The following is a 15,544-nucleotide window of genomic DNA, read 5'->3' on the forward strand; positions in this document are numbered from 1 at the left end:
CGAGAGGCCAGGGCGGAGTAGGGACTCAGGAATGGGGAACATTCCTGCCTCATGGAGGCTTGAAGATCCTCTCACTGGGGGGGGGAAGATGACTCCAGCGTGAGTAGAACCCCACTGTGCGGTACGAGCAGCACTGTGAGAACAAAGGAGTTAAGCTGCATGGAAGTTCAAATCCACTTGTCAGGGAAGTTTGACTGTTAGGAATTAGTGTTGGGGTGGATAGCTAAGACTGGTCAACTCTACAGTCTTTGTTCAGTGGCACGGTGGAACAGTGGTTAGCACTGCTGCATCATGGCGCTGAGGACCCGGGTCACTGTCAGTGCGGAGTTTGCCATTCTCACGTTGCACAGGAATGACGCACTGAGTATACGCGTGGTTGCAAAGCATGGCGCCATAAAACGACAGGGTGGAGGATCTGCTGGTGAACAAAAGTGATGTTTAATACAAGAGCTATATTACAATGATAACCTATCTCAACTAGTGCCTAGGTTCACCCGTGCCGACAAGGTGCCTACAGTTCTTACTCATCCACACCCCCATGCTACGTCTAGATGTATCCCCAGGGTCTGTAGCTGAGTTTGAGGCAGCCTGCTGCCATCCATATCCTGTTACCGAAGAAGACCTTGACAGGCGGCCCCTGGGGATCCTGGGCCTTGAGGGTCTGGGCCTACTTTCAGGCACCACGGGTGTTGCAATGCTACCTTTCTTGGTGTGCTGGGCTGGAGGTGTCGCTTACAGGGAGGAGGGGTATTCGATGGCCTGGACACTCCCATGGCATCCAGGGTGGAGGGCCCCAGGTTACGATCCTTCTGATCTTCTTCCCTTCGGGTGCCCGGAACCCCTGTGCTCCGCCATGGGATAGAAGGGCAGCTAGAGTGAGATCCAGAAGCACGCAGTTCTCTGGAGCTGACACTCATGAATTGCCACTAGTGCCTGCACCATGCAGTTGAAGCCCTGCACCATACAGCTCACACCCTCAGCCCCAGAGGTCATGAGCTCAGACATGGAGTGGACATCCCCCACCATGGAGTGCACCTCCTGCGCTAAGGTCTCCACAGCAGACGCCACCCACGCAGTGTTTGTCTTGTTATGTATGAGTAACGGCATCATCCCTTTATTTTTATAATCTTTATTGTCACAAGTAGGCTTACATTAACTCTGCAATGAAGTTACTATGAAAATCCCCAAGTTGCCACATTCTGGCGCCTGTTCGGGTACATCACATAAAAGTTCAAAGGAACATCACCTTGACAATCACCGGGAGCGGGTGTCCTCCCCCCATACCCCCACGGTGCCAGGTTGTGCCATCATCTGTCGCACTGTCTCTCTGCTCAGCCCAAGTCTTTGAAGGCATGCCCAGTCCAGCAGGTCCTTGAATGACAGGCAGTGCCTGTACACAGGAGGCCTCCTTGGCACCTCCTCCAATCCGGACTTTTGGGCGACCGGCTTTCCAATCTCGGCAGCTGCTACCTGCCCCTCTGCGGTACGCTCCACTGCTGCAAGCTCTGCTGCTGCACTTTCCTCCTCGAGCAGCTCCAGCTTGTACAGCCACAAGACATCCCCCAGGACTGTGGCGACTAGCAGGAAGGCCTTCATTGCTGGTTGGATTCCAATATCCATTGTCTGCTGGGGGTGAAAGGCCAACATGTTGGTATTGTGCCTACCCCCGTGCCCTACCAGGTCCACTGGGCTATATGGTGGTCCCACTTGGCAACGCGGGCTCTGCCCCCGGGTGTCCTTCCCCATCCCCGCACCCCTGATCCAGTTGGTGCCCGGCAACGTGGGGGCTTCTGGCCCTGATGCCCGTCCTTGATGTCAGGGGTATCATCAGCTGGCACTGCCCTGCCAGTGGTAGGCTCCGCAGCCCTTGTAGCGCCTACATTGGGTGTTGCCCTGGGTGGGCCACCGGTGGGTGGCGGCTAGGGCGCCCATACAGCCTGTGTCACTCTGCAGAACCAGGAACCAGGATGGGTGGTCAGTGTGTGCACAGCAAGTGGCCACGGTAATGGCAGTCCGTGCCTGGACACTGCTCCACTCCCGTGTGGGGCACTCGTCACCCTCCCTTCCCTGGCCCTGGCAGGGCCCGCACCACCCACCCCAGCCAGTGTCCGTCCCAGCAGCCCAGTCGCTCCTTCCCGTGTCCTACCTCCTCTCTCCTTCATCAGTTGTGACGCTGGTTTCCGGATTTTTAAAAGCACAAGTGAACGCACCGTTGGGAACTCGGCCTATCGGAGGAAGAGAATTGCGGAGACCCCTGACAATACCCGGTCGGACCCGCTAATGATATCCAAACGTTCTTTACTGTACGTGTTCCAATACGCATTGACGCCACTACCGAGTTGACGGAGAATTGTGATTTGGCATCAAATCGGTGCCTGGTGCGATTTTGGCGTCAGAACAGATTCTCCGCCTAATTGAGTTTTGCGATATCCATGTCGGCCAACGGCGAATCCGGCCCAAGGTGACTCAGTGGATATAAATCAATGTCCACTTTCAGGTGATTCACCCCTGCTATTCGCTGGCACTTTGCCAGTGTTTTGGCCTCGTCGAGGCCACACTTAAGCCGATTTCCTGCACTGATGAGCTGAGCTCACCAACAGGACCGGCTCCTCGCAGGACAGATGCCATTTTGACCGGCTACTCCGGTCTCAACAGGCCTCCTCCTCCCCACTTTCAGGACCAACCCCTTTCAAACCCCCAATCTTTTTGTGCCTGCTGGTGGCCTCCTCACCCCCCCCTCTGATAGGCAAGGCCCCCCAGACCCAAACCCTGCCCGGGTGCCAGGGTACAACCCCACCGTGCCCCCAACCACCCAGGGGTACCTAATCGCCTTAAAGACCCAACCCCGGTGATGCCATCATGCCTGGTCCACGTTTGTGAAAAACAGTGCTAGACAACACCCGGTTGAGGTCTTGCAGGCGCAGCTGTTGACTCTTGGGTGCCGGGTGAAAGCGGCATCTGAGCAAGGGCACGATCCAGATAACCCCGGGCGAAACAAGTCGAGTGACTCACGATCAATCCGGCGTCTGGTGCGGAGCCCAATCTGGGGCTCACGCAGGGTTTACCCATTGCGCCCGGATCACACCCATAGAAAATCAGAGCAGTAGTCGGTTATTCGGCTCTTTGAGCCTGCTCCACCATTCAATATGATCATGACTGATCCTCTCTCTCAGTGCCACACTCCTCCATACCCCTTAACATCTTTAGAGTGTAACTGTCTATTTTGTTCTTAAATTCAATGATTTAGCCTCCACAGCCTTCTGTGGTAGAGAATTCCACAGGTTCACTACCCTGAGTGAAGAAGTTTCTCCTCATCTCAGTCCTAAATAGCATACCCCGTATCCTGAGATTGCCTTCTTGTTCTCGACCCCCACCTCCAGAGGAAACAACATCCCTGCATTCAGCCTGTCAGAATTTTAGACATTTCAATAAGATCCCCTCTCATTTTCCCAAACTCCAGTGAACACAGGCCTTTCCTCAAACGACAATCCTGCCATCCCAAGAATCAGTCTGGTGAACCTTTGTATTCCCTTTCTGGCAAATTTATCCTTCGTTAGGCAAGGAGGCCAAAACTGCACACCATATCCTGGTGTGGTCTCATCAAGGCCCTGTACAGATTCCACTAGCAACCTTATAATTCAGGGGCAGCACGGTAGCCTTGTGGATAGCACAATTGCTTCACAGCTCCAGGGTCCCAGGTTCGATTCCGGCTTGGGTCACTGTCTGTGCGGAGTCTGTACATCCTCCTCGTGTGTGCGTGGGTTTCCTCCGGGTGCTCCGGTTTCCTCCCACAGTCCAAAGATGTGCAGGTTAGGTGGATTGGCCATGCTAAATTGCCCTTAGTGTCCAAAATTGCCCTTAGTGTTGGGTGGGGTTACTGGGTTATGGGGATAGGGTGGCGATGCTGACCTTGGGTAGGGTGCTCTTTCCAAGAGCCGGTGCAGACTCGATGGGCCGAATGGCCTCCTTCTGCACTGTAAATTCTATGATTAAAAAAAAGAACAGAATTAAGGCAAGCACAAATTGCTCCCCCATTTTATAATTGGGCTGGTGTTTTGATCACATCAGTGGCTAGAGGAAACTGCACTTGCTATTATTTCCAAATATCATAATCACCCTACTTCTCTGCTGTTATCTTGCTCGATGCTGTGGCTGTGGCAATTAATGCAGATGGTATTTTCAGAAAGTGATAAAAAGATCCTGATCCATAGATGTTTACAGCACAGTAGGAGACCATTTGGGCCTCAGTCTTCAAGCCAGTCAACATCTTGGTCCATGGCCCTGGAGATTATGGCAGCACAAGTGAATATCTAAATTCTTCTTAAATGTTACAAAAGTTTCTGACTTCACTACGCTTTCAGGCAGGGAGTTCCAGGCTCTGATCCGCTCTAAATGAAAAACGTTTCTCCTCAACTCCCCTCTTAAGCCTTCTACCTCTTATCTTAAATCTCTGCCCCCTGGTTATTGATCCCTCTACTAATGGAAAAAGTGCCTTCCTATCCACCCTACCCATGCCTCTCGTAATTTCTATACACCTGTATCAGGTCCCCTCTCAAACTTTCCTGCACCAAAGAAAGTAGCACCAGTCTATCCAATCTTTCCTCATAGCTCAGACCCCCCAGCATCCTGGAAAATCCCCTTTTCACCCTCTCCAGTGCAATCACATCCTTCTTATAATGTACGCAGCACTCCAGTTGTGGCCTATCCAGCGTTCTATACAGTTCTAGCATGACCTCCCTGCTCTTGTATTCTATGCTTCAGTTAACAAAGGCAAATGCCTTCTTAACCACCCTATCTACCTGCCTGCCATCTTCAGGGATCCGTGGATATGCATTCCAAGGTCCCTCTGATCTTCCGTACTTTCCAGGGTCCTACCATTCATAATGTAATCATTTACCTTGTTCACCCTCCCCAAATACCTCACACTTTTCCAGGTTTTCCATTTGTCCTTGATTGGAGAGTAAAAATAAATGGCCAGTGATACTTTTAATATTCTGGTGATATGACATTATTTAGTTCCAACTGCATCCCTTCCATGTGCGTAGCTGTAGAAGATACTTTTGAAACTCATACTTTTGTTTGAAGAAATACTACACATTGAACAGTTTAAAAATAAGCCTGTGCATACAATTAGTAAGAGTCACAATCCTTGATAGCATAACTTGGTTGCTGATCATAACTGAACAGCTTGCATTGATCAGGACAGATGCAAGAACACTAAATTTCAAAAGGAACAATTTATACTACATGAGAAAAGGGTGCTAATTTGGTTCGCAAGTGGATAATTGGTTGAGGCTTAGCTATGGTGACTGTACCAGGGAACAGAACATGTCCAGGCTTTACACCTATTTCAATTGAACAAAAGTATGGGAGACAACTGTTCCCTGATGCATTCCTTTTGGAAACACCTTGATCAGAGTTAACATGCCTTTTTTGAATTTAAACAAAAGCTTGGGGAAATAACTGTTTCCTGGTGCATTCTCCATGGCAACGGCTAGATGAATCAGAATCCACTTGCCAACCAAATAGCAAATGCAGTATAAATTGTTAGTCTTTGACATTTGATATTCTTGCATCTATCCTGATGACTGCAAGACAAAAAGCAGGGGCGAGATTCTCCGACCCCCCGCCGGGTCGGAGAATCGCCGGGGGCTGGCGTGAATCCCGCCCCCGCCGGTTGCCGAATTCTCCGGCACCGCAGATTCGGTGGGGGTGGAAATCGCGCCGCGCCGGTTGGCGGGCCCCCCCGGCGATTCTCCGGCCCGGATGGGCCGAAGTCCTGCTGCTAGAATGCCTGTCCCGCCGGCGTGGATTAAACCACCTCTCTTATCGGCGGGACAAGGCGGCGCGGGCGGGCTCCGGTGTCCTGGGGGAGGCGCGGGGCGATCTGGCCCCGGGGGGGGCCCCCACAGAGGCCTGGCCCGTGATCGGGGCCCATCAATCCGCGGGCGGGCCTGTGCCGTGGGGGCACTCTTTTCCTTCCGCCTTCGCCACGGTCTCCACCATGGCGGAGGCGGAAGCGATTCCCTCCACTGCGCATGTGCGGGGATGCAGTGAGCGGCCGCTGACGCTCCCGCGCATGCGCCGCCCAGCAATGTTATTTCTGCGCCAGCTGGCGGGGCACCAAAGGCCTTTCCTGTCAGCTGGCGGGGTGGAAATCAGTCCGGCGCAGGCCTAGCCCCTCAAGGTTAGGGCTCGGATGCTCAAGGGGCGGAGGATTCCGCACCTCTGGGGCGGCGCGATGCTGGACTGATTCGCGCCACTTTTGGCGCCGGTCGGCGGACATCGCGTCGATTACGGAGAATTTTGCCCCTTATTCTGGTTTGAAAATCATCCCATGGCATTGCCCCTCCTAATTCTATAATCTTCTCCAGCCTCACAACCCTCCAAGATCTTTGTCCCATCAATTCTTGTCTCTTGCACATCACTGGCTTTTGCTGATTCTGCATTGGCGGCCGTGCTTTCAGTTTCCCAGCTCTGGAATTCCCTCTGTAAACCTCTCTGTCTCTCACTTTCTTTAAGATGCTCATTAATACCAACCTCTTTGACTGAGCTTTTGGACCTTTCCTAATATCTCATGTGTTCAGTGTCAACGTATGTTTCATATTGGTCCTGTGATGCACCTGGAGACATTTTAATTATTTTAAAGCTGCTACATATATGCAATTTGGAGTAAAAGGGAGAAATGGACAGCAAAGCCTACAGGCTGGGAAATGTATTGTCAGTGTGTCATCATGGCGAGGTTCCAATTTTAGAGCTGTCCTGCTGGAGACTAAAGTGCGAGTTGCCTACCCATCCTTTTAGTTGCAATACAAATGGGTTCCAGGTGAGACAGCTGGGAATAACTGCTTGATCTTTATTCCCAACAAAAATGGAAAAGCTAAACAGTGTTATATGTCAAACCGTTTTGTATAATGCACTGGCAGCATGGGGTTTCTGCTCTATAATTTCCTACAATGTTGGTTCTCAATCTCATCCTATTTAGGAATACACTTCTGAAAGATGCAGGAAAAGCTGGTAGTTCTGTTGGCCACTCATGCATTTCCTGGTAAGCAGATTAGAGCAGCACTGATTGATGAATGTGCAAAATCTGAATAAAATATAAAATGGTTCTGGGATTTGCAAAAACTCAAAAAATAAATTAGCAAAATGTACAGCATCCTAACCATATAATGCTAATATGATCTCCATGACATAAATTAAATATCTTCAGAACAATCAGGAGGAGGAAGAATTGTTCACAGATTTGATAGTTACTCTACTTTTTCACTTAATTATATTTGTAATATATAACTTCCTTACTTTTCAGAGTTTCTTTAAAAGGTTCATGACTGTATTTTTATTGTTGACTCTTTAAACCCATTAAGACCAAACGACTTTAGAAGAAAGCGTTTGTTTTAAAATTCAAAGAGTACAATTACATTTGAATCAGCTAATAAAAGCGGAGGGGGTGTTAAATTGAAACTAGGGAGGATGGAGATCCAATGAAATCAAACCACACAGTGCCACGCAGTGATGGAATGCAGATGTGAATACAAGTGTTGACGGTTTGAATATGAAAGTGGCCTTTACCTTCGGAATGGATGATACGGCCGTCGGCTCCGACAGCCTTGGATATGTGTATGAACTATATGCATGTCCAGTGGGATGTGTTGACTTAAATGCACTGGCAGCATATGGCACACTTGGTTCCTGCAGTCCAGATCCTGATTTTGATCTCTGTCTCATGGTCGGCTGAGGACTTGTCTGTATGACATAGGATGACTTTGGTCGTTTGTCCAAGTCTTCCCTTTGGGGTTCTGGACCCCAGTCTTTCTCTTTGTATTCCAATTTTTCCCTAGGAATTTCTCTTTGAGCATTTCTAGAAGGTGTACTTTGTTGGTGTCTCCTGTGAACTGGTGGTGATCTTTGAGCTCTTGGGGAGTCCCTGCTTGCCACAATGTGGTCTGTTGGCCTAATTTTTGACACCAAATATGTATAATAGTCTGGTGGCAATCTACCATAATCTGCCTTGTGTGCATTGTCTTCTAAATAATATGTTTCTACAGACCGAACTCTGTTAGAATCCTGGCCATTTTGTTGAGCAGCTTTGTTATATTTGAGATGTCTGTCCCAGTCTTCAGCATGATTGCTCTGTTCTTTGCATTTCCCTGCTGTAAAATCTTTTGAAGGTTCAATATCATATGAATGTCTGAGATAATAATGGCTGTAGCCATTTTCTTCAGGACTGCAGAGGCTATGATTGGAATTTTTCTGAGGTGGAGCAGGAGGACTCTCCCTACGTAGAGAGTTTGAACGAGTTACAGAAATATCATTGAACTCTTCCAAAAGGCCATTTAAAGAGGTGTCTTTCCATGCTCTGTTTCCTCTGACTATAGTCTGTAACAAAAAATAAATCAGTTAATAGAGATGGAGGGTACACTGAATCATGTTTAATATCAGAATACAGCAGTCAATGCTTTAAAGTTCAATGTAATCTTTTGCTTAGAACTTTTAAAAAATGTTTCTCTGAGAAAAATGTTGTTAACAATTTCAAATATTCACACCTATTCTCATTTTAAAATGTCTATCTGGTGTTAGGTTGTGTTGGGCCATCTGTTTGGCATGATCGGATAAGACCATCTATCCAATTCTTTCTACTTGGTCTCAAATATTTCAATGAGAACTGCCAATGAGGTGGTAGATGCCATTCATGTTTGATCAACTGGGCTGGGGTTTGGATGATCGGCAGATAGGGAATGTTAGGAACTCATTGGATTAAATTTTTAGAGTAATAATGGTACTCTCAGTGATGGACTTCTCTCTACAATATTCTTCCATTTGTTTCAGCCCTTTTCTTCAAAGCTGGTTTAGAAATAAAACTGCTACTGCTGAAAATTTGAAATAAGAAACAAAACTGCTGGAAATACACAACACATCTGTCATCATCTGAAAAACAAAGTAATCATGTAATGTTAGGAGTCAGCATCCTTCATCATGGACTTGCTATCTATTTCTAACATTTCCTCTTCTTCTATAAGGTTCTATCTGTCAAATGTGTTCTGTTGAATAATGTCATTGAAATGTTCAAATTAATTTTGATAGTACTTCAGTCACTGAAGTCAAATTGTGGGATAGTTTGAAAATATTATGAATAAAATCATCATTTTGTGTTATTGACATTACTTAATTTGAATTGTTAGAAAATCCAACTTTCACCACAAAAATGTCTGAATGATCAGATAGAGAAAAGAGCTAACGTTTCGAGTCCGTTGACTCTTTGTCAAAGCTTTGACAAAGAGTCATCGGACTCGAAACTTTAGCTCTTTTCTCTCCCTACAGATGCTGCCAGACTTGCTGAGATTTTCCAGCATTTTCTCTTTTATTTCAGATTCCAGCATCCGCAGTAATTTGCTTTTATCCTGAATTATCAGAAATGGGATAGGAAGAACAGCATAGAGAACTCAGCTTACACGGAAATCCCGTAGACATTCACAATTCGAAATGTCAAATTTAAACTTTCGGACAGCATTAAATATATTTGTTCAATACTATGCAACAATATGATTAGTATTTGTCAACAAGCATAAGTTGTTTGTTAGTCATTCTTCAAATGAAGATTTGGAGAACATGCAAATACGTTTTCTAATGTAGCCCTGGGAAACAATGGGAGGAAGCATTTCAATTTTCAGAACTTTTATTCCAGACCTTCTCCCCCTCCCTTCGAGTCCTCTCACCAGGGTTTTCAAATTAACGCATTTACATAAAATTTAGCAATGGTGCTGTGGTAAGAGCACTTCATTCCCCGTCTCCAAATAATAAAAATACATTTTAGTTTTCAGAAGCCATGTTGTAAGAAAGGTAGTTGAACTGATCTTTCCTGTCAAGACTGCAATGAATGCCCCAAACCAGACATTCACCATTGTTATGTTGATGATTGCTGAGTAATTCCAAAGCCGATCTTCTGTAACGCACTTTCCTTTGAACACTTCCTAGCATTTGCATAAGATAGGATTATAGTTAAACCACGTCAACACAGGAATGAATGTAGTTGTTCCACACGGTGTTCTATATTAGGTAGTACATTTAAAGAATATCACATGTCAAATTTGAATGATTATAAGAGTTACATTTCCAGGCGACAACCTTGCATAAATGTGGTTCCATTGGGGGAAAACTCCTCTCTCAATGGTGATAATTCCTTATGACTGATGCAAAAATCTGTATTCATTAAAAGTCTTGTGCATAAGATGTTGCACATTAAATGCTTAGGATGGTGCATTAAAACTGCCTGCAGCACAACAAATATCAAATCTTTCTCTTTAGCTGAAATACTTATTATATTGAAATATGATCAGGAAAGATTTCAGAGAAAAGCAACTAATTCAAATGCCGCAATTTCAACCAATCAGGCTGTCCAATTTAATTCCGAGCCGACTTTGTTTTCTGACCCAGTTGGATACGCAGCCATAGAAGTAACATTGACAGTATGAGAAACATACACAACTAAAATCATTGGGCAGTGGATAAATTCTGAGACGGAGAGGCAAGAGGAAGAAAATGAAGGTGAGAGGAAAGCATGGTAGGTGTTCTAATTTTCAGCATACTGCTGTGGAAAATGATATCAAGAGAGACCAAGAGCCAAGTGGGAAAGGAGTTTTCCAGCAACCCAGGGATTTCGAGCAGCTGTTGACAAATTCTACAGGAGGTCCAGAGAGTAAGGAGTTTTTACCATAGTCATATGGAATTGCAATACCCAGAGTGCACCATTTCAATACGCACAAGAGGCCACGTGAAATATGATAATCATGCTTCAGATATCAGACTAACGCTGTGCACACGACTGGTGATCGGCTAGTATCTATAAGTAAACATACTGTGGATGTCGACATATATGCCAACCATTGAAATCTTGAAGTAATCCTCCAAAACAACAGAAAAGGGCATCTTGAAACCCATCATACAAGGAACGTCCAGCTTCTGTCGCAACACAACGGACTTTCTACAGAAACTCAGCACCCATGGACCAGTTGAACCAGGAACATTCCTCGTCACAATGGACGTCTCGGCACTCTACACCAGCATCCCCCATGACGACGGCATTGCTGCAACAGCCTCAGTACTCAACACCGACAACTGCCAATCTGCAGACGCAATTCTGCAACTCATCCGCTTCATTCCAGATCACAACGTCTTCACCTTCAACAACAAGTTCTTCATCCAGACACACGGAACAGCCATGGGGACCAAATTCGCAACTCAATATGCCAACATCTTCACGCACAAGTTTGAACAAGACCTCCTCACTGCACAGGACCTTCAACTGACGTTACACATCAGATACATGGAAATTTTTTTCCTTTGGACCCATGGCGAAGAATCACTGAAACGACTACACAATGACATCAAACATTCCATCCCACCATCAGACTCACCATGGACTACTCTCCAAAATCGGTTGCATTCTTGGACACGCTCATCTCCATCAAGGACGGTCACCTCAGCACTTCGCTTTACCGCAAGCCCACGGATAACCTCACGATGCTCCACTTTTCCAGCTTCCACCCTAAACACATTAAAGAAGCCATCCCCTATGGACAAGCTCTCCGTATACACAGGATCTGTTCAAATGAGGAGGAGTGTACAGACATCTACAGACGCTGAAAGATGCCCTTGTACGAACGGGATATGGCGCTCGACTCATTGATCGACAGTTCCAACGTGCCATGGCAAAGAACGTGCCACAGCATCGACCTCCTCGGAAGACAAACACGGGACACAACTGACAGAGTACCCTTCATCGTCCAGTACTTCCCCGGAGTGGAGAAACTACGACATCTTCTTTGCAGCCTTCAACACGTCATCGATGAAGATGAACATCTTACCAGGGTCATCCCCACACCCCCACTACTTGCCTTCAAACAACCGCGCAACTTCAACCAAACCATTGTTTGCAGCAAACTACCCAGCCTTCAGAACAGCGACCACGACACCTCAAAACCCTGCCATGGCAATCGCTGCAAATCGTGCCAGATCATCGAAATGGGTACCACCATTACACCCACCAGGTACGCGGTACATACTCGTGCGACTCGGCCAACGTTGTCTACCTCGTACGCTGCAGGAACGGATGTCCCAAAGCGTGGTACATTGGCGAGACCATGCAGACGCTGCGATAATGGATGAACGGACATCGCGCGACAATTGCCAGGCAGGAATGTTCCCTTCCAGTCGGGGGACACTTCAGCAGTCAAGGGTTCGTACAAGGGCATTCAGCCTCTGATCTCCGGATAAACGTTCTCCAAGGCGGCCTTCAGGATGCGCGACAACGCAAAATTGCTGAGCAGAAACTTATAGCCAAGTTCCGCACACGTGAGGTCCTGGCCTCAACCAGGACCTTGGAATAATGTTGCATTACATTCATCCCCCACCATCTGGCCTGGGCTTGCAAAATCCTACCAACTGTCCTGGCTTGGGACAATTCACACCTCTTTAACCTGGGGTTAACCCTATCTCTGGATCTGTAAAGACTTAATTACCTGCAAATGTTCGCATTCAAAGCATTGTCTTGCATCTTTGACTTTGTCTATGTATATATGTTTCTGGAACATACCTCTTCATTCACCTGAGGAAGGAGCAGTGCTCCGAAAGCTAGTGTTTAAAACAAACCTGTGGGACTTCAACCTGGTGTTGTAAGACTTCTTACTGTACTAATGCCAGTGCAGCAAGGCCCCCCGGGCCCGATACCCGGTAGTGCCACCCGGGCACTCTGGCAGTGCCAGGGTAACACTGTCAAGTAGCCTGGGTGTGACTGGCAGTGTGAAGGTACCAGGGTAATATCCTGCCCGGTCTCTACCACCTGGAGTCTCCAATGGCCTGGGAGACTCGCAGATGCCGTTACGCCAGGTCCACATTTGTGTGGACCAGTACTAAATGGTGCCCTGACAAGGACTCCCAGGCACAGTTGTCGAGTCTCGGGCGCCGGGTGAATCTGGCGTCTGGGTATTCAAATGAGCCATACAGTTCATTTAAATATGCAGATCTGCAGACAAGATCCAGATCGCACCAGGTGGAGTGAATTGGGTGACTCGTGATTGGCCTGGCACGGAACCCCATTTTGGCCTTTCGCATGACTCACTCGGATTCACGCCGGCTGCAACGGGTCGCTGAAGTGCGCCCATAGGCTATAGACAGGACACTGGGAGAATTCCCTATTTCCTCTTTGAATAGTACTAGGGGTTGTTTCATATCCACTGGAGAGGTCAGGCGGAATCCTGGCACCTTAGACAATGCAGCTCTCCCTCAGTGCACTGTGCAGGTTAAGAATTGAGCTGGGAAGGGTGAAAACCACTGGAAAACATGCAAAAACATACAGAGTTTTAGCTGAGATTTGCTGGCAGACGTGAAGGGAGATGGAAAAACTTTGGCTGTCACACACCATAATGCTGCTGTGCATGGTATTGGTTGATCTAGGTGTATGCAAACTGTAGGAATACCCACTATTAAATTAATTTTCCCATCAATTGAAGCTAATCTTGAGGTGCAAAGACCACAGGGAAAATTCTATTTAATTTTCCTTAATGAGTTGTGGCCCCTAATTAATAACTACTTAATTAATTTTCACAGTTTTATACTGTTCTTAATATTCTGTAAAGGATTTCCGATTCAATTTGATTGAAGCATTCCTGGCTTCTTCTGTTCTCCACTGCTATTTTACAAACTGAATGTCAAGCTGCAGCGTGCTGAGTTCTAACACTGTCCTTTAGCATCTGAAATACAGGCTTATGCCCAGGTCTAGACTGATGGTCAGAAACTCTTTCTGCTCTGAAAGCTGTTGAGTTCCAAAATAAATAATCCCAGTCAGTCTTTGCAGTTGCCGCCAAGATAAACATGGTATAGTGTAAAATTGCGATAGCATGCAGTTGCATTACTGGTGTAAGCATAGACACAGGTACGACATTTGGAAAATGTTCCATCCCAACCCAAACGCTGTCCGAAGCACAAAACATCCCCCACTAAAAATGACAGCAAATACTTGTTTCACTGGTGGGGTAGCCTAAGACAAGGGGGGAAAGAACCATAACGCAGAGCCAGTCCACTCAAGAGACAAATTAGGGAACAATTTGTCAGGTAAAAAGTGATAGAAGTGTGGAACTTTCTCCCACAGCAATCAAAGGTGCTAGCTCAATTAATAATTTAAAATCCCAAATCAATACACTTTTGCTCAGGATCTGGAGCAAAAACTGTTGGATGGTGTTAAGATACAGATCTCCCTGTATGGTGGAAACAGGTCAGAGGAACAGAATGTCCAAAACCTATTCCTTTGTTCCAATTAATCTGGTATCATCCAAGCATGTCTGCACATAGCAATCCCTTTTACCTTTTTTTCTTGCTGGCTTGTACTTTTTGCCTCTTTTTAGAAAAGAAATACCCAGATTGCCACTGATCAAGTGATTTGTTTCAGAACACATGCTCTTTTGGGTAGACATCTGATACCTGCATGAACAAGGTGCTTGTGAAGGCCAAGGAGGCCTGAGAAGGTCAAATTCAGATCAAAGGAAATAGCTGCTATGGAGGTGTAGACATAATAAATCCCGTTAGGATTACCAGAATGCTGGTCCTGGTCCAGGCCTGCTTTTTCAGAGCAAGGTAATGAGCCCCTGCTGGGCGAGCCTCTGCCCATCAGCAGGGCAGCTCATATTCCACGTGTCCCATGGGGGGATGGACTAGTGTATCCCTGTGAGCCTCGTAAGGGCTATTACACTCCTCTCCCCCCCCCCTCCCCACCCAAGTTTGAACGTTCCGCTCCAGTGGCCAGCTGAGGGGGCCTTCTTCGCTGCAACACACTGTGGGTATTGATGGTAACGTACTTCCCTGATGCTGCATCTAATTCTAGTTGGAGATACGCTTGGCTCATGTCCAGCTTTGTGAACGATGGCCACTGGCCAACCTCACGTACAACTAGATTTCTAAATGCATCACATATTTAAGGTAAAATGTTGTCTTCACAGTAAATGTTATTTCATATTTTACGTATAAAGTTTCTCTTTAGTTTCAATCAAGAAATGTAACCTCACTTGTTTTTCCCTGCATTGAAAAAGCATTTAATGATTTTGCTCTCTCATGTGAGAGTACCTTTAAGAAATGGGTGTTTAAGAAATGTACCTTTAAGAAATGGGTGTTTATCAGTGATGTCAGTGTGTGGGTGGAGCTGGTCTGTCTGTCAGCTTTTTTACTTTCGTTTTAGGCTGTTTGTTGCAGTGTGTGTTTTAGTTTTGTTTCCAGTGTTGGAGCTGAAGCCAGACAAAGCAGGTGTACTGTTGATCTCTCTGCCATGAAACGATTATCTCTTGATCATTTGGTGAATTCAGAATTATAAATGTTCTCAGTAGTGAATGTAAACCTAATGTGCTTCTGTTAAAAGGTGTTTCTTTTGCCTTCTGGATGTTGTTTGGGAAGTTATTAAGGATTACTTAGTGTTGTATTCTTTGGGGGTTGCATTTGATTTAATGGTTGCTAAGATGTTCACTGTATGTTTTAAAAAGGTTAATTGAGTTCATAGAAT

The 15,544-nt window shown here is 46.5% G+C and overlaps 1 protein-coding gene across 13 annotated transcripts in view; it reads right to left on the reverse strand.

Moving 5' to 3' along the window:
- Positions 1 to 15,544, reverse strand: part of pak5 (p21 protein (Cdc42/Rac)-activated kinase 5) — a 458,196-nt gene that overhangs the window by 98,591 nt on the left and 344,061 nt on the right. For all 13 annotated transcript variants that reach the window (XM_072506274.1, XM_072506265.1, XM_072506242.1 and 10 more), the window contains one exon: positions 7,573 to 8,379. In XM_072506274.1, the coding sequence (XP_072362375.1) occupies positions 7,573 to 8,379 (807 nt within the window). The remainder of the gene's footprint in view (positions 1 to 7,572; positions 8,380 to 15,544) is intronic.

The sequence above is a fragment of the Scyliorhinus torazame genome, chromosome 1 (assembly GCF_047496885.1).
Source record: "Scyliorhinus torazame isolate Kashiwa2021f chromosome 1, sScyTor2.1, whole genome shotgun sequence".
Lineage (NCBI taxonomy): Eukaryota > Metazoa > Chordata > Chondrichthyes > Carcharhiniformes > Scyliorhinidae > Scyliorhinus > Scyliorhinus torazame.